The sequence below is a fragment of the Giraffa tippelskirchi genome, chromosome 1 (assembly GCF_054371585.1).
Source record: "Giraffa tippelskirchi isolate mGirTip1 chromosome 1, T2T-mGirTip1v1.2.pri, whole genome shotgun sequence".
NCBI classification, from domain to species: Eukaryota; Metazoa; Chordata; class Mammalia; order Artiodactyla; family Giraffidae; genus Giraffa; species Giraffa tippelskirchi.
In genome coordinates, this window is record NC_137275.1 from 109,831,950 (window position 1) to 109,852,553 (window position 20,604).

Sequence of the window (20,604 nt, forward strand, 5' to 3'; positions counted from 1 at the left end):
CTCAACTGGAATTCCATCACCTCCCCTAGCTTTGTTCGTAGTGATGGTTCCTAAGGCCCACTTGACTTCAGATTCTAGGATGTCTGGCTCTAGGTGAGTGATCACACCATTATAATTATTTGGGTCATGAAGATCTTTTTTGTACAGGTCTTCTGTGTATTCTTGCCACCTCTTCTTAATATCTTCTGCTTCTGTTAGGTCCATACAATTTCTGTCCTTTATTGAGCCCATCTTTGCATGAAATGTTCCCTTGGTATCTCTAATTTTCTTGAAGAGATCTCTAGTCTTTCCCATTCTATCGTTTTCCTCTATTTCTTTGCACTGATCACTGAAGAAGGCTTTCTTATCTCTCCATGCTATTGTTTGGAACTCTGCATTTAAATGGGTATATCGTTCATTTTCTCCTTTGCTTTTTGCTTCCCTTATTTTCAAAGCTATTTGTAAGGCCTCTTCAGACAGCCATTTTGCTTTTTTGCATTTCTTTTTCTTGGGGATGGTCTTGATTCCTGTCTCCTGTACAATGTTGTGAACCTCCATTGATAGTTCATCAGGCACTCTGTCTATGAGATCTAGGCCATTAAATCTATTTCTCACTTCAACTGTATAATCATAAGATATTTGATTTAGGTCATGCTTGAATTGTCTAGTGGTTTAGCAGATACATTAGGTTGGACAAAATCTTCATTGATATATATATATATATACACACATACACACACACACACACACACACACACACACACACACATACATATTTATGTATGCAAAATCTAATCTCTAAGACAATTTTTTCTTCCCTCCAGAAATATTTTCCAAAATATCAAATGAGTTGCAAGAAGTGAGTGGAGAAGGAAATGGCACCCCACTCCAGTGTTTTTGCCTGGAGAATCTCGGGGACAGGGGAACCTGGTGTGCTGCCGTCTATGGGGTTGCACAGAGTCGGACACGACTGATGTGACTTAACAGCAGCAGCAGCAGCAGCAGCAATAAGTGAGAATAATTTTTTCATTCTTTTTTGACTTCTAAATTCTAAGTGAGCGTAAAATTCAAGTCTTCTTAATTTTCATTTGAGGCTATTGAATTGCCAAATCAGAGTTCATAAGTGATCTAAGAATGAAAACTAAATTATTTCCTGGAACTTATGCTATTTTTTATAATATTGCATTACTTTACACCCGGTCAAACAATGTTCATCCATATAAGATTTTTGTCTGATTAGATAATTTGAATTTTTTACTCAACTTTAAATGTTTTATTTTTCATTAGAAACTACCATTATCCTATTCCACACTTTCCTCATGGCACTTTTCACTTAAAGAAGTGAATAAAGATTCCTGAAAGTGTAAATCAAAGGGTTTATCAAGGGAGTTAGGATGGTGTAAAATATGGCTACCATTTTGTCAAAGGGTAAAGAATATGAAGGTCATACATACATAAATATGCACGGGATAAAGAACAAAACCACAACAGCAATGTGAGATCCTCAGTTGGAGAGGGCTTTCTTCTGCCCTTCAGAGCTATGTATTCTCAGAGACAGCAGGATGACCCCATAGGAGACAAGCAACAAGGAGAAGATTAAGATGCCAAAAAACCCACTGTTGGTGACTACCAAAAGGCCAAAGATGTGAGTGTCAGCGCAGGCAAGCTCCAGCAGTGGGTACAAGTCACACATGAAGTGATCGATGACGTTGGGGCCACAGAAGAGCAGCTGGAAAGTGAAGAAAATCTGTATCATGGAATGCAGGAAGACCCCTGTCCAGACTACCGCCATCAGAAGGACACAGAGTCTACGGTTCATGATAGAAGAATAGTGCAAGGGTTTGCAGATAGCCACATAGCGGTCATAGGCATGGCGCTGAGGACAATCACCTCCACCCCAGCAAAGAAGTGTTCAGCAAAGAGCTGGGTCATGAAGCCTTCGAAAGAAGTGGTTTTCCTCCAAAGGAGAGAGTCCACAATCATCTTTGGGACAATGACAGAGGAGAAGCATGCATCCAGGAAGGACAGAAAAGCCAGGAAGAAGTACATGGGGGAGCCACAGAGTGCTGGGCTGCTACTGATGGTCATCACAATTAGCAAGTTGTCCCCGACAGTTGCACTGTAAATGAACAAAAAAACAACAAATATTATTTTCTGCATGGTTGGATTCTGTGAAAGCCCCAGGAGGACAAACTCAGTTACGAAGCTTTGGTTTTGCATAATTTCCAAGGAAAAGGTGAAAGGTACCACAGTGAGCATGTAGAATCTAGTTAGAGAAAAAGACAAATGTCAGACCGGTTTTGGGAGTCATCATAGTCATCAACAAATTGGTGCATCCATGTGAAAAATTGACTTATGTTCTTGTGCTTGCTTTTTCATTGAGAACACAAAGCTAGAAATGTGTTGAAGGTGGTAGGAGGATATCAGGAAGAATTGAAGTTTAGATAAATTGTTAAATGTTTTAAGACAGAGCTTCAATGTAGGAGAAGGGTAGGGATCCATCTGGGGTGGGGATAAGAAATCGTTATTATATCAACTGCTAACTCTGGTCATATGTTAATAGTAGTGGTTTCCTGGAGTGAACTGTGAGAAGAGTTCTGAAGCTACATCCATGATCTGAGGAAAGGAAAAGAGCAGTTTATTGGTCATGCCTGCCATGTGCATGGATGGGAGAAGGGGAAGTTGCATGCCATCCATGATCAGGTGACTTCCTTATCTCTAGGTAGAAGGAAAAATTAGACAAAACTGGAGTAGTGCTTGGATCATGGCTATACTCCAAATTATTTCCTTAAAGTCTAAAAAAAAAAATGAGACTTTAAAGTCAACAAATTCATTATTCAGAAAAAAAAAAAAAAAGAAATATCACCTTGCTGTAGACCAATACATAATAAATATGCGTGTGTTAAGTTGGCTTTCTTTTCACTCATTATTTTAAAACAAGAATGCTGCTGCGGCTGCGGCTGCTGCTGCTAAGTCGCTTCAGTCATGTCCAACTCTGTGCGACCCCATAGATGGCAGCCCACCAGACTCCCCCGTCCCTGGGATTCTCCAGGCAAGAATACTGAAGTGGGTTGCCATTTCCTTCTCCAATGCACGAAAGTGAAAAGTGAAAGTGAAGTCGCTCAGTCGTGTCCGACTCTTCGCGACCCCATGGACTGCAGCCTACCAGGCTCCTCTGTCCTTGGGATTTTCCAGGCAAGAGTACTGAAGTGGGGTGCCACTGCCTTCTCCGAAAACAAGAATAGAAGCTGACAAAAATAAGTAATACCTACTAATATGTACTGTTATGATGACTAAGTTAAATAATGTAAGGAAGCAGTTGTTCAGAGTTAAGTGGCTAGGAAACAGTCCACGTTAGATCTTATTACCCAGTTTTACTGGTAGGAAGCCCATGCTTAAACAGATAAAATTAAAGAAATAACAGATACTGGCTCTGGAGTTTTAACCCAGAAACTTTGACTTCAGCATGGAAGTGACTGACTCTATAGGGAAAGAAGCAAAAATTTTTCTAGCAAGAGCAGGAGGGGCTTCTCTCGAGTCTCCATTCACTGTAGAGGTTATAACCTGATTCCTCTGTTCATGTTTGACTGATGCTTCTTGATGAATGACACAGAGCCAGTGATGTAGAATCAGAAGGTAATGACCAGATTATTTACAGATACAAACTGACAGTAACCACAGAGGTAAGGAATAGAAACAGAATGCTGACTATAGCCAGAGCCTGAGGCTTTATTAATTGCTAAGTATTTATTCAAGGTGACTCAATCAGATCAAGCAGTACTCACAAGTGTGTGTCTGTTGACTTACTTACAGTATGACTTACTGTAGTGTAGGGATATTCACATATAACATCCCTACCCATTTCATACGATTATAATGAGGGTCAAATTGGAAAATGTGAAATTGCTGCTTATGATAAAATGCTCTTACTGATTTTAGTGACTCTTCTCTCACTTAAAAAAGCAAACAGGTTACCCACATAAAGCTTTTCCATTACTCATCCAGATATTACTCCAACTTTTGACTTCATTTCTTATAGCAAGACACAGCTTTGAAGAATGACTGTCCTTTGTTGCTGTTTAGTTGTTCAGTTATGTCTGACTCTTTGTGATCCCATGGACTGTAGCCTGTCAGGCTCCTCTGTTCATAGGATTTCCCAGACAAGAACCTCGGAGTGGGTTGTCATTTCCTTCTCCAGGGGATCTTCCCTATGCAGGGATTGAACCCGTATCTCCTGCATTGGCAGGTGGATTCTTTACTGATAAACAACCAGGGAAATATGATTGTGTCCTTCCCTGTATATATGAGAAATTCATGAGTCAAGTGGCAAGTGAGTGTGTGTGTGTGTGTGTGTGTGTGTGTGTACATACACATACTATCTATGCTTGTTATATAGGGAAGTAAAAGAATAATTGGGCTTTCTGAAAGAATTAAAAATGAGTTGATTTTTATGAATGACACTGACAGCTAACAAAAATGATTGAAAATATGAATAAAACTAGCAAATATACAGACGTATATACAACACGTCTTTTTACTTACTTTAAAACAAATTGTTTCCAGGGTACTAGGCATTCCTAAACAGCGTCTGTACTCTGAACTCCATATTCAGGTATGTCATCAAGCAAACAAGAGCATGAGAAAAACCTTATAAGATCATTGGATCAGTTAATGACTATATATTAAAGAGTAAAAACTATCAATATATGCAGAGACACTGAAATGAAATAAAGACACCAGGTCCAGATTCATAGAGACCTAGGTTCAAATCCAAGCTCTTGTACTAAGTTATATTATGTGGTGAGAAAAGTTACTTAAAATTCTCAAGAGCTCAGATTCTATTCTGTAATGATGTATAATAACAATACCTATTGATAAGATTCTTAGAAGAATCAGATAAGGCAATATTGATATTCATAAAACCATTAATGCAGTTAGATGCACTGGAGAAAATTGCCATCAGTGAGAAAAAGCTTCCAGAGCCTTTGACGCAGAGCAGAAATGACAATCCTTTAACTCCTAATTTCTGCTTTACCATGATCTAGGCTTACAAATATCTTTACTCATCCTTTTACATATTCACAAATATAAAATAGTTTTATTGGTTACCACAATGGAGATAAGGTATCATTTAAATTTGCAACAATTTTAAGTCTTTAATAATCCCTGAATACAATTTTATAGTCTTCAGACCCTCATGTGTGCGTGTGTGGGTGCTAAGTTGCTTCAGTTGTGTCCAACTTTTTGTGGCCTTATGGACTGTAACCTGCCAGGCCCCTCTGTCCATGGGATTCTCCAGGCAAGAATTTTGGAATGGATTGTTGTGCCCTTCTCCAAGGGATCTTGCCGACCCAGGGATCAAACTTTCATCCCTTCTATCTCCTGGATTTGCAGGCAGATTCTTTACCATTAGCATCACCTAGGAAGCCCAAATCCTCAGCTGTCCACTTCTTTTACAGGTAGTGTCACTGTACAAAGGAAATCAAATAATACAAACAGTGGAGAGAAAGAGCAAGGCTCTGTATTAATCTAACAAGTAATTCTCAGGCTCTGTACTTCCCTAATCTGAGAAGTTTCTAAGAAATACTATTTTAGAATCAAATGCTCATTAAATACGAACAAATCAAAATGCTCTTTTTTTTAGATAAAAGGAATTTCCAAAATTCCTGTTAAAACTTAGGCAATAGAGAGGACAATGTCCTCAGAGTTTATGATCACAAGGTTTATGATTAGAAAGTATTTAAAAGGTAATTAAACATACTGTGTTGTCCTGGATTGACCCCTAGAACAGAAAAGTGATAGAAGTGGAAAAGTTAGTGAAACGTGATTAAAATCTTGTGCTTCTTTAAGAGTAATATAATCAATGTTCATTCCACAGTCTTGACAAATATACTATTAGTAATGTTAAATGATATTTATTAGGGGAAATAATTGAGGAGTAGACAGAAGCTCCGTATTATCTTGGCAACTTTTCTATTAATCCAAAATTATTCCAAAATGAAAAGTTAATTAAAATAATATAATAATTGTTCAGTTTCCAATATAAAAATCTAGAAGCTACAGATTTATAGTCATGTGTCACTGAAGAAACCAGAAGCTTCTGAGTCCTCTCCGATAAAATAGAGTACCATTTGTTCAAGCTGTTGACCTGTGAGAGTCAAATAAGACAGTTACTATGAATTGCTTTGTAATGTATAGTTCAAAAGGAAGATGTGGAATATTGATGTAAACTTTATTTTTTTTAATAGTGTTTATACATACAAAGTGCACTGAAGGATCTATCATAAGAATAAAACAGATTTCTAAGTCAGGTTTTTAAAAAAACGGTGTCTTCTAAATTGCAATGAAACAGCTTCATTCATATTATCTAATTGGGAAATGTTTTAGCAAATACTTTTAGAGTCATAAAAATGACTATATTTTTTATACAAGTAACCCCAACACTAAAAATTATTCTAAGAGTGAAATAAAGTGATGTAAGATCTTCACAACCCAGATAATCACGATGGTGTGATCACTCACCTAGAGCCAGACATCCTGGAATGTGAAGTCAAGTGGGCCTTAGAAAGTATCACTACGAACAAAGCTAGTGGAGGTGATGGAATTCCAGTTGAGCTATTTCAAATCCTGAAAGATGATGCTGTGAAAGTGCTACACTCAATATGCCAGCAAATTGGGAAAACTCAGCAGTGACCACAGGACTGGAAAAGGTCAGTTTTTGTTCCAATCCCAAAGAAAGGCAATGCCAAAGGATGCTCAAACTACTGCACAATTGCACTCATCTCACATGCTAGTAAAGGAGTGCTCAAAATTCTCCAAGCCAGGCTTCAGCAATACGTGAACCATGAACTTCCAGATGTTCAAGCTGGTTTTAGAAAAGGCAGAGGAACCAGAGATCAAATTGCCAATATCCGCTGGATCATCGAAAAAGCAAGAGAGTTCCAGAAAAACACCTATTTCTGCTTTATTGACTATGCCAAAGCCTTTGACTGTGTGGATCACAATAAACTGTGGAAAATTCTGAAAGAGATGGGAATACCAGACCATCTGACCTGTCTCTTGAGAAACCTGTATGCAGGTCAGGAAGCAACAGTTAGAACTGGACATGAAACACCAAACTGGTTCCAAATAGGAAAAGGAGTACGTCAAGGCTGTATATTGTCACTCTGCTGATTTAACTTATATGCAGAGTACATCATGAGAAACGCTGGGCTGGAAGAAACACAAGCTGGAATCAAGATTGCCGAGAGAAATATCAATAACCTCAGATATGCAGATGACACCACCCTTATGGCAGAAAGGGAAGAAGAACTAAAGAGCCTCTTGATGAAAGTGAAAGAGGAGAGTGAAAAAGTTGGCTTAAAGCTCAATGTTCAGAAAACTAAGATCCTGGCATCTAGTCCCATCACTTCATGGGAAATAGATGGGGAAACAGTGGAAACAGTGTCAGACTTGATTTTTGGGGGCTCCAAAATCACTGCTGATGGTGATTGCAGCCATGAAATTAAAAGATGCTTACTCCTTGGAAGGAAGGTTATTGCCAACCTAGATAGCATATTTAAAAGCAGAGACATTACTTTGCCAACAAAAGTCCATCTAGTCAAGGCTATGGATTTTCCAGTGGTCATGTATGGATGTGAGAGTTGGATGGTGAGGAAAGCGGAGCGCCGCAGAATTGATGCTTTTGAACTGTGGTGTTGGAGAAGACTCTTGAGAGTCCCTTGGACTGCAAGGAGATCCAATCAATCCATCCTAAAGGAGATCAGTCCTGGGTGTTCATTGGAAAGACTGATGTTGCAGCTGAAACTCCAATACTTTGGCCACCTCATGTGAAGAGTTGACTCATTGGAAAAGACCCTAATGCTGGGTAGGATTGGGGGCAGGGGGAGAAGGGGACGACAGAGGATGAGATGGTTGGATGGCATAACCGACTCGATGGACATGGGTTTGGGTAGACTCCTGGAGTTGGTGATGGACAGAGAGGCCTGGCGTGCTGCAGTTCATGGGGTCGCAAAGAGTCGGACACGACTGAGCGACTGAACTGAACTGAACTGAATGCCTCCGTGACAATCTTCACAATGTGGCCAGTGGTCAGATCATTGTTTTGATGTTTTCACGTCATGACAGGAGGAGTTCTGTGAAGTGAGATGAATATAGAAATCCAACTCTAACAGACTTCATATTCTTTTTTACTTTATTGAGTTTCATTTCCCTCTTGCATACAATGGAGTGAAACTCGATCAACTAATACCTGTCCCTACGATAAGAGAGTTAAAGTTTGAAAAGAACCTGTCAAAATGTATGTCTCACGTTGGCTTTCAACACTAGTGAACTCACTTCAGTCTCTTAATGCCTAAAATTTTCACCAAATGAAAATTTCATGTTAAAACAAAATATCCTTATACACCAGATCCAGACATTCTATCTCATTAACTTTTTAGGAGAAATGTAACTATGCCTGATATATATATATTTATATATATATTTATATATATATTAATGAATCAAAAGAAGTCACATGGTAGTTGCTCCTCAGAAGAGATTATTGGGAATGAGAGAAAAGAAATCTCTAAACTTACAACCTGCAATACTTCACCCACTGAGATTCCATACAGCCTACACATCCTTCTTCAGTTCTGATACCTTCCAAGTTTTCTGTTGGAAATTTATAGTTCATGCAGCATTAATTTTCTCATTCCTCCATTGAGCCTCTGATATAGCCCCCTAAAACACAATCATTGGTCTTATTTTCTGTCTTCAAATCTTCCCTTTGGTCTTAGAGTAGAAACAACATTTACTTAAGACTTTTCTATTCACTGCCCTTGGATTACTCTCATTTCCTCTTACCTTCTCATCAGAATAAACCATATATCATTTAGTCTTGATTTGTTGAAAGGTTTAATTCTCACCAGAAATTTCAAACGACAATTTTAATAGATTAAATGCTGATTCTATCATTTTCCAGGCCTAGACATTGTGAGAAAAATTGCTGTTTCCTATGAATTTGAGATAATTATGCACAATTTACTAAACACCATCGTCCCAGTACCATGTTCAAGCATTACTCTATGTTCAAATTATGGAATAAATAGCTCCACTTCATCATTGAGTCTAAGAAAGTGACATCTGTGATAAGTAACATGGGTTTCTGTGTTGTAGTCAGAGAAGCTTAGATTTACAGTTATTAATAATGTAGGATGACCTGGTATTTGCCATGTATATAGAGGAGCATTACCGGTATTCCCAGCTTTCTGAAGTTAACTTTAAGCATTTGGTTTTTATGAAGAACAACATCAATACTTGATTTTACCAATTAAAAAAAATGGGATTTTTGTTTTTACAAAAGCCAACACAAGACTCCACAATCATACAAATGTTGAGGAGGTTTTAAATATTTCTTTTTTTTATTGAAGCACAGTTAGTTTGCAATGTTGGGTAAGTTTCAAGTGCACAGCAAGGTGATTTATTTACAAATATATATATCTATATATATATGTATAATATATATATATTCTTTTTTTCTTTTGTTTTAGATTAGTTTATTTTCTATTTTTTAACTTTACAATATTGTATTTGTTTTGCCATACATTGACATGAATCCACCATGGGTGTACATGTTTTCCCCTTCCAGAACCCCCCTTCCACCTCTCTCCCCATCCCATCCCTCCGGGTCATCCCGGTGCACCAGCCCCGAGCACCCTGTATCATGCATATATATATATATATATAGTCTATTTGAGATTCTTTTCCATTTTAGATTACCATTACCATACTAATGTTTCTTTGTAAAAGTGAAGTAGTATAACTTGAACTTTCAAAAAATGAATAAACTTGTACTGCCGAAGTATATCATAAAATGTGAGACAAAGCTACAACACATTAACACCATCTTCACAAAAGAGGTAAATCATTAAGATCACAGATAATTTTCTTATCTACATGAAAACACATACCACAGACAAAGCATTTGAAAGAAACTGAGTTAGAAGCCCTAGGTTGAAAGTTTGTAAGGGAACTTCATTCTAGAGTTATAGGTCCTGGACATACTTTATGGGAGAAGCATGTGTGATGTGAGGCAAGCAAATCAGTAAAACTGTCTTGGCTTCAATTTGCTTCCCTGTAAATTAGGAACAAAGATAATGAAACTACCAGTTTTGTTTGAGGATAAATCAACTGAAGTGAGTGTGCCTGGTAGATAATAAAGGGTTCACATAATGTACTTATATGAATCAGATCTACAGAGCAACAGCTTTGGAAATTGACCATATGCTTTTCAGTTGATACTTGAAAGAGATGTGTACTCTTGTTTCAAATGGTTCCTCAAGTCTTGGTATAAAAAATGAAAATGTTTTCTTTATATTCAATAAAAAATGTGATCCATAGTGATATTTAAGAAAAAGAGAGCAAATTAAGAGTAATTTCAAAATTTGTGCTCTATCTTCTCTATTAAAAAGAGAATCAGAGATAGATTGTAAAATATTCTTTCCTCCTTTTGTCAGTGACACTCATTTTGCTTTTGATAAATCCATAGTACAGGGAAAAATTAGCTATTATTCCCTCATTCAACTCCCTCTTCACTATGTATTTACCCAATATTTCTATCCAATGTTTGCTTTACCATAGGGTAAGTAAAAATGGAAAAAAAAATGAGATTAAAATCCTATGGAAAAGCCAATTTCATCAAAGTAACATATATGAGAAATCTGAAAAAGCAGCAGTAAGACTCTGGAGAAAAACTTCTTACTCTACAATTATCAAACTGTGGATTTAATGTTCTTTTCATTGCCTATTCTGAACCTATGAATACTGAAACCTTGGCAGTGTACATTAAAATATCAGTATGCCTACAATAATGCCTAGCCAAAATTAAAAAAAAAAAAAAAAAACCCGACAAGTATTAGTTCCTGGATCTCTCTCTCTCTCTTTTTAAATGATCTACAAAATTTCTTACTTTTATTTCACACTTTACAACAGGTATAGCCCTCTGAATGCATATAAACAATCGCTTTCTTGGCACCATGAACAGCCTAAGTCACTCTCCTCTTCAACAAACTCCTCATGACATTTTTCACCTCTGTGTTTCTCACTGTGTAAATGATAGGATTTCACATGGGAGTGAGGATTGCAAAGAACATAGCCACGAATTTGTCCACAGGGTAGGTGACCACAGGACGCATATAGGTGAATATACAGGGACCAAAAAAGGCACCACTACTGTGAAATGGGAGCCACGTGTAGAGAGGGCTTTGTGTCATGCTTCAGAGCCATGGGATTTCAGAGAGTGCAGGATAACTGTGTAGGAGATGAAGAGCATGATAAAAAAAAAACTAAACACATTTCTGCAGTGTTACCTGCCACCATGATGCCAAGCTTGTAGGTGTCACTGCAGGCGAGTTCCAGCAGTGAGAAGAAATTACACATGAAGTGATCAATGATGTCAGGACCACAGAAGGTCGAGTTGACAAAGAAAATAATCTGCACGGTGGCATGTAGGACCCCCTCAATCCAGGCCACCACCACCAGGAGCTGGCAGAGCCCCTGTCGCATGATGGTCGTGTAGCTCAGAGGCTTGCAGATGGCCACGTAGCGGTCATAGGACATGGAAATGAGAAGGATGATCTCTGAACCTCCCACTGTGTGTTCCAGAAAGATCTGAATCAGGCAGCCACTCCAGGAGATGGTTCTCCTCTGGTACAGCAGGTCAGTGATCAGTTTGGAGGTGGTGACAGAGGTGAAGATGCCATCTAAGAAGGACAAGTGAGTGAGAAAGAAGTACATGGGAACAGAAAGCATGGGGCTGAGAGAGATGGTGATGACAATGAGCAGGTTGGCCAACACAGTAAACAGGAAAATGAGCAAAAAGACAATGAAGAGAATTTTCTGCAAGTGTGGATTCTGTGTGAGTCCCAAGAGAACAAATTCAGTCACGTTGTTGGGAGGTGTGAGGACATCCATTTAGGAAGTAATACCTTCCTACGTCCTGAATTATCTACAAATAAGTAAAAAAAAAAAAAAAAAAAAAAACACACAAAAAAACCCCCAAAAAACGATACTGATTAACCATGAAAGAAATTTGATCTGAATTTCTTACAACAAAGGAAGAATGATTATTTTACTATGAACCATCTCCTTGTCACTTTTGTCTCAGTTCTTGTTTCAAGCCTTTTTAAAATTTTTCCAAGATGATTTCCATTTCTACAGACCCCTAGCACCTGTCACCTGTTAAACACCTTTAGAGCAATGTCTGGTGTGTAATTTATTGAGAAATCAGTGTTCTGTCTACGTAAGAGCTGGATTCTTCTCTTAGTTCAGCTCAAAGTGATTCTGCAAAGTCATCTCAGTGCCTCATGAGCCCTTCGCTCTGTCCATCAGCTTACAAACTATAATTTTCAGATGTATCTTGTAAGTTGAGAATTGCTACACACAGGTAGGAGTTATTTTCTATTCCATGTGAATTTACATTTGAACCCTCAGCTCTAACTGTGGAAAGAAATATAACATCGACAAGTATCTATCACAAGCATTGAATATAAGGAAATATGTATTGCACTGATGACACACTACAATTGGAACCATCCAGAACACTAAAGTTTTTCAGCTCTGTTTCCACTCTTAGCATGGGTGCCTGCATACTAAGTCACTTCAGTCGTGTCTAACTCTTTGTGACTGTATGGACTATAGCTTGCCAGGCTCCTCTGTCCATGGGATTCTCCAGACAAGAATACTAGAGTGAGTTGACATGCCCTTCTCCAGGAGATCTTCCCAACCCAGGGACTGAACCCACATCTCTTATGTGTCCTGAATTGGCAGGCGGGTTCTTTATCACTAGCACCACTTGGGGCTCTTACCATAGAATCTGCCACTATGGCTTCAGTGCCTGAAACCTATTAGGTGATGAGCAAATGTTTGATAAATTTCCATTCACCATGTGCAAATAGGGCTTCCTTGGTGGCTCAGCTGGTAAAGAATCTGCATGAAATGCAGAAGAACTGGGTTCAATCCCTGGGTCAGGAGGATCCCCTAGAGGAGAAAATGGCAACCCCTCTAGCATTCTTGCCTGGAGAATTCCATGGACAGAAGAGCTTGGCAGTCTATAGTCATGGGATTGCAAAGAGTGGGACACGACTGATAGACTAACATGGATAGGTAAATCATGACTGCGTCCCCTGACCATAAACCTAGAAGGATTTCAAGTGCTCTTTTTTTTTTTCCTGCTGAAGAGTGAAAAAGTTGGCTTAAAGCTCAACATTCAGAAAGCTAAGATCATGGCATCCGGTTCCATCACTTCATGGCAAATAGATGGGGAAACAGTGGAAACAGTGGCTGACTTTATTTTGGGGGGCTCCAAAATCACTGCAGATTGTGACTGAAGCCATGAAATTAAAAGATGCTTACGCCTTGGAAGGAAAGTTATGACCAACCTAGACAGTATATTAAAAAGCAGAGACATTACTTTGCCAACAAAGGTCCATCTAGTCAAGGCTATGTTTTTTCCAGTAGTCATATATGGATGTGAGAACTGGACTACAAAGAAAGCTGAGTGCCGAAGAATTGATGCTTTTGACCTGTGGTGTTGGAGAAGACTCTTGAGAGTCCCTTGGACTGCAAGGAGATCCAACCAGTCCATCCTGAAGGAAATCAGTCCTGGGTGTTCATTGGAACGACTGATGCTGAAGCTGAAGCTCCAATACTTTGGCCACCTGATGTGAAGAGCTGACTCATTTGAAAAGACCCTGATGATGGGAAAAATTGAGGACAGGAGTAGAAGGGGACGACAGAGGATGAGTTGGTTGGACGGCATCACCGACTCAATGGACATGAGTTTGGGGAAATTCCGGGAGTTGGTGATGGACAAGGAGGCCCTGTGTGCCGCAGTTCATGAGGTTGCAAAAAGTCAGACACGATTGAGCAACTGAACTGAACTGAACTGATGAGAAACAGAAATAAACATTTGAAAGGAAGGTGAACTCCTAAAATTTAGTTTCTGATACACTGTATCATGTTAATATGAATATTTTTAATTGCCTATAGGAAATAGTATTTTCTGGATTAATTTATTTTTAAGATAGTGTGTTCATTATTTGATACTTCTATTTTTTCAAAATTCTATTACGATATGATTTAATATAGTCATTTTCAGTACATTTACAGCTTTTATAGACTTGGGTATAGAAGCTCTTGCATGGGTGTTCAGTACACAAGGATCTTTCAAGCAAAGGAAATCCTTATTTTCAAAGTTCTAAAAAAAATAATATGGAATAATAAGTATGGAAGAGAAAGAAATAATAGATTGCTAGGTAAGATAGATAAAGAACTACACATATATCGTTGTATACAGAGACTAACACAAACATATAAAGTATTTACTTAAGAAGTGGAAAAAAAAAGTGAAAGTGAAAGTTGCTCAGTGATGTCCGACTCTTTGCGACCCCATGGACTATACAGTTCATTGAATTCGCTAGGCCAGAATACTGGAGTGGGTAGCCTTTCCCTTTTCCAGGGAATCTTCCCAACCCTGGGATTGAACCCAGGTCTCCTGCATTGCAGGTGGATTCTTTACCATCTGAGCCACAAGGGAAGCCCAAGAATACTGGAGTGGGTAACATATCTCTTCTCCAGCGGACCTTCCTGACCCAGGAATCCAACCGTGGTCTCCTGCATTCCAGGCAGATTCTTTACCAACTGAGATATCAGGGAGTACCTATTATAAGCTCACACGTTCAATAAATATTTCTTGGACCAAAACTGTGTATATAAACATATATTTTTCCACACAATGTCACGAGGTGTTTCCCTGCTAATTACACTTACTATCTGACATTTCAGTACCAAATAGCAGCAGTTCATACATCCATGATATGCATAACCTTCTCACTCCTTTATGTTTCTGCTATATGATTCCTATGCCTCCTCCCATCTTACTATAGGATCAGTCATCCATCCTTCCTGGTTACAGGCTACTGGATGACTAATGGGATGGGAAACTTGCCAGAAATTTTGCAAAGAAAAGACAAGAGAAAACATAAATGTAATGAAATATATTCTGTGAAAAATATATTGTTTTCCAAAAACAAGTGGATGAATATCTTCATGTTTTAGTTCTCCAAGATGAAGATTTTATACCTGAGTGGAAACAAAGTGCAATGGCCTCATTTTATTTCCTTATTCTAAAGTGAGACCCCACAACAGAGCAAAAAAAGTTGTCAAGAAGTAAGAGTTAGATCTTATTAATAAGGTTTAGAAATAATGATGAAGAAATAAATTTTTCACTTTTAATTTGTTCAACAATACTCTTTCTAGGAAGACACGCTAATGGAAAATATTTTTTAACAGAGAAAAATTGTTATTTACAGTTATATTCTACACAATTTTTCAGAGCTATGGGAAACTTGAGAATGAAATAGAATGTTCAACAGTGGAGAAATGGATAATTAAAACATAATGTGTCTCTTTGAGTAATATGTAGTTTTTAAAAGATGTTTTTAAAACTTGTGCAGTGTCATTGAAACATATGTGAGTTGTAACATAAATGGAGAAAAATTTTGATGCAAATTTGAATTGCATAATTATTCTAATTTAATGCTAACTTTATTATTATTCTAATGTAAATATGTCATAAGAAATAAGGACTCAAAATATTTTTACTTATAAATTGATAGTATTATTTGAGTCTATCTTTCTTGATGTTTTGTAAGCTGAAAAAGCAATTTAAATGTCATATCATTGTGGATGAGTGGTGATTATATGATTTTAAGGTTAATTTAAACCTGAGAGTCTCTAATTATGAGATTTCTTGTGGGGGGGGGAGGGAAACTTACCTATGAACTTGCCTGACATAGGTTCATGGCCAGGGCCCCAAGCAGTTGTTAGTACACCAAGAAAGAAGCAAAATAGTAAGATTTCAAAATTCCAACTAGCTCAACTACAATAAGTATCTTTGTTGACTTAAAAATGGTGCCTTTGGATAGCCTTAAAAGTACTACCACATGTCCTGTATACAGGTGAATTATATAAAGTTTCTCAGCTACGACTAACAGGACCTCAGAGGTATTGCATCATCATTAGTAGATCTTGCCAATAACCCAATTATTTCATATAAGTTAACTGAACAGTAGAGAACTTGTATGTCTCTTATCTTTAATTTTTAACTTCTACATAAAGTCTCTATGTAGACAAAACACTAAGACTAGAGAAAATAAAAAGTTGACCACTTGTGAAATTTGGTATTGGAAAACAGTTGAGTTTATTATGAAGCCTTAATATTTAATATTATATAAAATAAGCATTCAGGTAGAAAATCATCTGATTTTTAATTTTTATTATAATAATTTGTATTGATTGATCTACGCTTATGCAAATCATAATTTTTAAATATTGTTTTCAGACGTACACTAATTGATAATTATGAATCCTATTGTACTACTGGAACTTCACACCAGGTGAAGTTTTCACACCAGTACTTCTCAAAATAGTTGTTTTTTTGACAATTCTGGAATTAGATTAACAAGATATTAATGAAAATAGTTCCCTTATTCAATTATATTTAAAGATGATTAAAGCATCTATTTCACTCATTTAAATTTAATTTATAAATCCATATGGTATAGAGAAATAAGCAATGATATTTACAATTCATAGCAAAGAAATATAAGACAAAGAATAAGAATGCCATTTGCCAAGGGGAATTTAGAAACCAGAGCACTAAATCCTGGATCAGAATCCTTATATTAAATTATTGTTAAGTAAGCAAGAAAGAAAAACACCAATACAGTATACTAATGCATATATATGGAATTTGAAAGATGGTAACGATAACCCTATATGCGAGACAGAATAAGAGACACAGATGCATAGAACAGTCTTATGGACTCTGAGGGAGAAGGTGAGGGTGGGACGTTCTGGGACAATAGTTTTGAAACATGTATGTTATCATATGTGAAACAGAACACCACTCCAGGTTCGATGCATGAGACAAATGCTCAGGGCTGGTGCAATGGGATGACCCAGAGGGATGGGATGGGGAGGGAGGTGGGAGGGGGGTTTAGGATGGGGAACATATGTAAACCCATGGCTGATTCATGTCAATGTATGGCAAAAACCACTACAATATTGTAAAGTAATTAGCCCCCAACTAAAATAAATAAATTTATTAAAAAAAAATAAAGAAAAAAAAATTATTGTTTTATAACTAAAGCAGAATGAAATGTTTGATATCACCAACTGTAAGCCCATTACAAACATCCATGAACAGAAACATCGATGTATGAAATTATTTTGTAAATATATTTAAATCAATTAAACTCAGAAATATTCTTATGTAGAAAAATACTTACAATTTTCAAATATAATTGCATTAATAAGAAGAAAATAATTTGTACATAATTCTCATTGGCTCCAGAGAATGTGTCACTGTGAGCAACATGTGTTATGAAAAAAAAGAGTTTAATAAAACTGAAACCCCATGACCAAACCTAGTTTGAAAGGACACTCCAATATTATAGTGCTATAATAATATTTGTGATAGCAGATGTAAAAGCCTGAATGCAGATTTTAAACTATCTAAAGAACTCTGTGTGATAAGGATTTTGCTGAAGTGTCATCATTAAAATATCTTGAACTTGTCTTTCAACTCGGGTATGAAAAGCAGAGTCAGATCAGAGAATTAGCATGTATGGGCAAAATCATCACTCCTACAGCTCATAAAAGTTTGAAATCCGTTCAGAATGATCCATTGAGTGGTCATCCAGCCTCTACTTAAATAGCTATGGTTCTGGTTAGAGAGATTGCTTTAGAACCCCTACACTTGTCTAGTCTAGCTCCTCAAACCCTAGAGTAGCATAAAAAGGAGAGAGTGTAGTTAGCTCTAAATCAGTGAAGGTTTTTGTGTAAAGAATTATTCAAAAGTGGATTCCTGGAGTTATACCAGGAAATCCTACTGCTATTATGCTCAGTTCCACAATCATGTTTGTCTCTTTGCAACCCCATGGACTGTAGCCCAGCAGGTTCCTCTGTCTTTGGGATTCTCCAGGCAAGAATACTGGAGCGAGTTGCCATTTCCTGCTCCAGGGGATCTTCTCAACTCAGCGATCAAAACTGTATCTCCCACATTGACAGGCAGATTCTTTACACTGAGCCACCTGGGTAGCCCATTTTGAAGAACAGTTGATCAATAATATTGTGATAGTTCCAGGTGTACAGCAAAGTGATTCAATTATACATATACATGTATCTATTATTTGTTCAGATTCTTTATCAATTTAGGTTGTTACCTTACAGTGACCAGTGTTCCCTTTGCTGTACAGTAGGTCTTGGTTGGTTATTTGTGTGGAAGTGTTGACTGAAGCTTATTTAGTGCTCTGCCTGAGAACTATGCTATTGTAAAAAAGATATGCAATACTTCTTTTGACTCAACTGAAAAGAAACAGTTTGAAACTATAAAAAGATTTGCTGTTGTTTTTATTCAGTCACTAACTAGTATCTGACTCTTTGTGACCCCATGGACTGCAGCAAGCCAGGCCTTCCTGTCCTTCACTATCTCCTGGAGTTTGCTCAAACTCACTGAGTCAGTGATGCTGTCTAACCACCTCATCCTCCTCTGCCCCTTTCTCCCCTTGGCTTCAATCTTTCCCAGTGTCAGGGTCTTTTCCAATGAGTTGGCTTTTCACACCAGGTGGCCAAAGTATTGGAGCTTCGACCCCATTCACAAGCAGTCAGTTAGTTTAAAGACTGAGTATGGTCCTGCCCAACAGAGCAATATCCAGTTTCCCCACAGCCAGTCCCTCCCATAAGGAAGCCTGAATAATCCTCTTATGATCATCCATCCAAGGTCAGACAGAAGAAATAAAAACTGTAATTTCACAGCCTCCAGAACAAAAACCACAATCACAGAAAGTTAACCAAAATGATCATATGGATCACAGCCTTGTGCAACTCAGTGAAGCTATGAGCCATGCCATGCAGGGCTACCAAAGATGGGCAGGTCATGGTGGAGAGTTCTGACAAAACGTGGTCCACTGGAGAAGGGATAGCAAAGAACTTCAGTATTCTTGCTTGAGAACCCCGTGAACAGTATTAAAAGAGTTGTAGTTGCTCAGTCACTAAGTCATGTCCGACTCTGTGACACCATGGATTGCAGTATGTAGGGCTTCCCTGACCTTCACTGTCTCCTGGAGTTTGATCAAACTCATCTCCATTGAGCTGACCATGCCATCCAACCATCTTATTCTCTGTCACACCCTTTTCTTCCTATCCTTAATCTTCCCCAGCATCAAGGTCTTTTCCAATGAACTGACTCTTCACATCAAGTGGCAAAAGTACTGGAGCTTCAGCTGCAGCATCAGTGCTTCCAATGAATATTCAGGGTTGATTTCTTTTAGCATTGACTTGTTTGTTCTCCTTGCTGTCCAAGGGGAACTTGAGAGTGTTATCCAGCACCGAAAACTGAAAGCATCAATTCTTTCATGCTCAGCCTTCTTTATGGCCCACCTGGCTCAGATAGTAAAGAATCTGCCTGAAATTCGGGAGACACGGGTTCAATCCATGGGCCAGGAAGATCCCCTGGAGAAGACAATGACTACCCACTCTAATATTCCCAAGGACAAAGGAGCCGGGTGGACTACACTCCATGGGGTTGCAAAGACTGGGACATGACTGAGTGAATAACACTTACTTTCTTATTAATAATGTAGAATGACTTTACAAAAACATTGTGGGTGTCCCCCACTTTCTGAAAGTTTACCTTAGCCACCTGACATTTATGAATACAAACACTGGTAATTGTTTCACTTATGAAAAAAATAAATCGAAAAGGGACTTTGTTTTCCCCCCAAAAAGACATCTATCTTACTAAGATTCGTTAGTTTTTTAAACATTTTTTTAAATTTTCTTTTATTGAAAATTAGTTAATTTGCAATGCAGTGTTAGTGTTCAGATGCACAGCAAAGTGATTTGATTATATGTGTGTGTGTGTGTGTGTGTGTGTGTGTATGCATATATTCTACTGTGGCTCATGAGGAGATCATGAACTCCTTATTGCCAAATTCAGACTTAAAGTGAAGAAAGTAGGGAAAACCACTAGATCATTCAGGTATGACCTAAATCAAATCTCTTATGATTACACAGTGGAAATGAGAAATAGATTTAAGGGACTAGATCTGATATACAGAATGCCTGATGAACTATGGATGAAAGCTCGTGACATTATACAGGAAACAGGGATCAAGACCATCCCCAAGAAAAAGAAATGCAAAAAAAGCAAAATGGCTGTCTGAGGAGGCCTTACAAATAGCTATGAAAAGAAGAGAAGCAACAAACAAAAGAGAAAAGGAAAGATATACCCATTTGAATGCAGAGCTCCAAAGAATAGCAAAGAGAGATAAGAAAACCATCCTCAGAGATCAGTGCAAAGAAATAGAGGAAAATAATATAATGGGAAAGACTAGAGATCTATTCAAAAAATTAGAGATACCAAGGGAACATTTCATGCAAAGATGGGATCAATATAGTACAGAAATAGTATGGATCTAACAGAAACAGAAGATATTAAGAAGAGGTGGCAAGAACACACAGCGTTCAGTTCAGTTCAGTCACTCAGCCATGTCTGACTCTTTGCGACCCCATGAAACA

At 37.8% G+C, this 20,604-nt stretch overlaps 3 protein-coding genes and 1 pseudogene across 10 annotated transcripts in view; 2 read left to right on the forward strand and 2 right to left on the reverse strand.

Annotated features, from left to right (window-relative positions):
- LOC145506642 (uncharacterized) overlaps nt 1-20,604 on the forward strand; it is a 150,076-nt gene that overhangs the window by 24,986 nt on the left and 104,486 nt on the right. The gene's annotated exons all lie outside the window — the stretch shown is intronic.
- The window catches only part of LOC145506669 (uncharacterized), an 82,350-nt gene that overhangs the window by 11,693 nt on the left and 50,053 nt on the right, over nt 1-20,604 (forward strand). The gene's annotated exons all lie outside the window — the stretch shown is intronic.
- LOC145506203 (olfactory receptor 4C15-like) lies at nt 1,253-2,509 on the reverse strand (annotated as a pseudogene). The gene has a single exon (XR_014053617.1). The product of XR_014053617.1 is annotated as an olfactory receptor 4C15-like (transcript).
- Nucleotides 9,903-20,604, reverse strand: part of LOC145505932 (neurotrypsin-like) — a 74,870-nt gene continuing 64,168 nt past the window's right edge. Inside the window, 1 exon segment of the mRNA XM_081489298.1 lies at nt 9,903-11,723. Coding sequence (XP_081345424.1) covers nt 11,254-11,723 — 470 coding nt within the window. The 3' untranslated portion in view covers nt 9,903-11,253.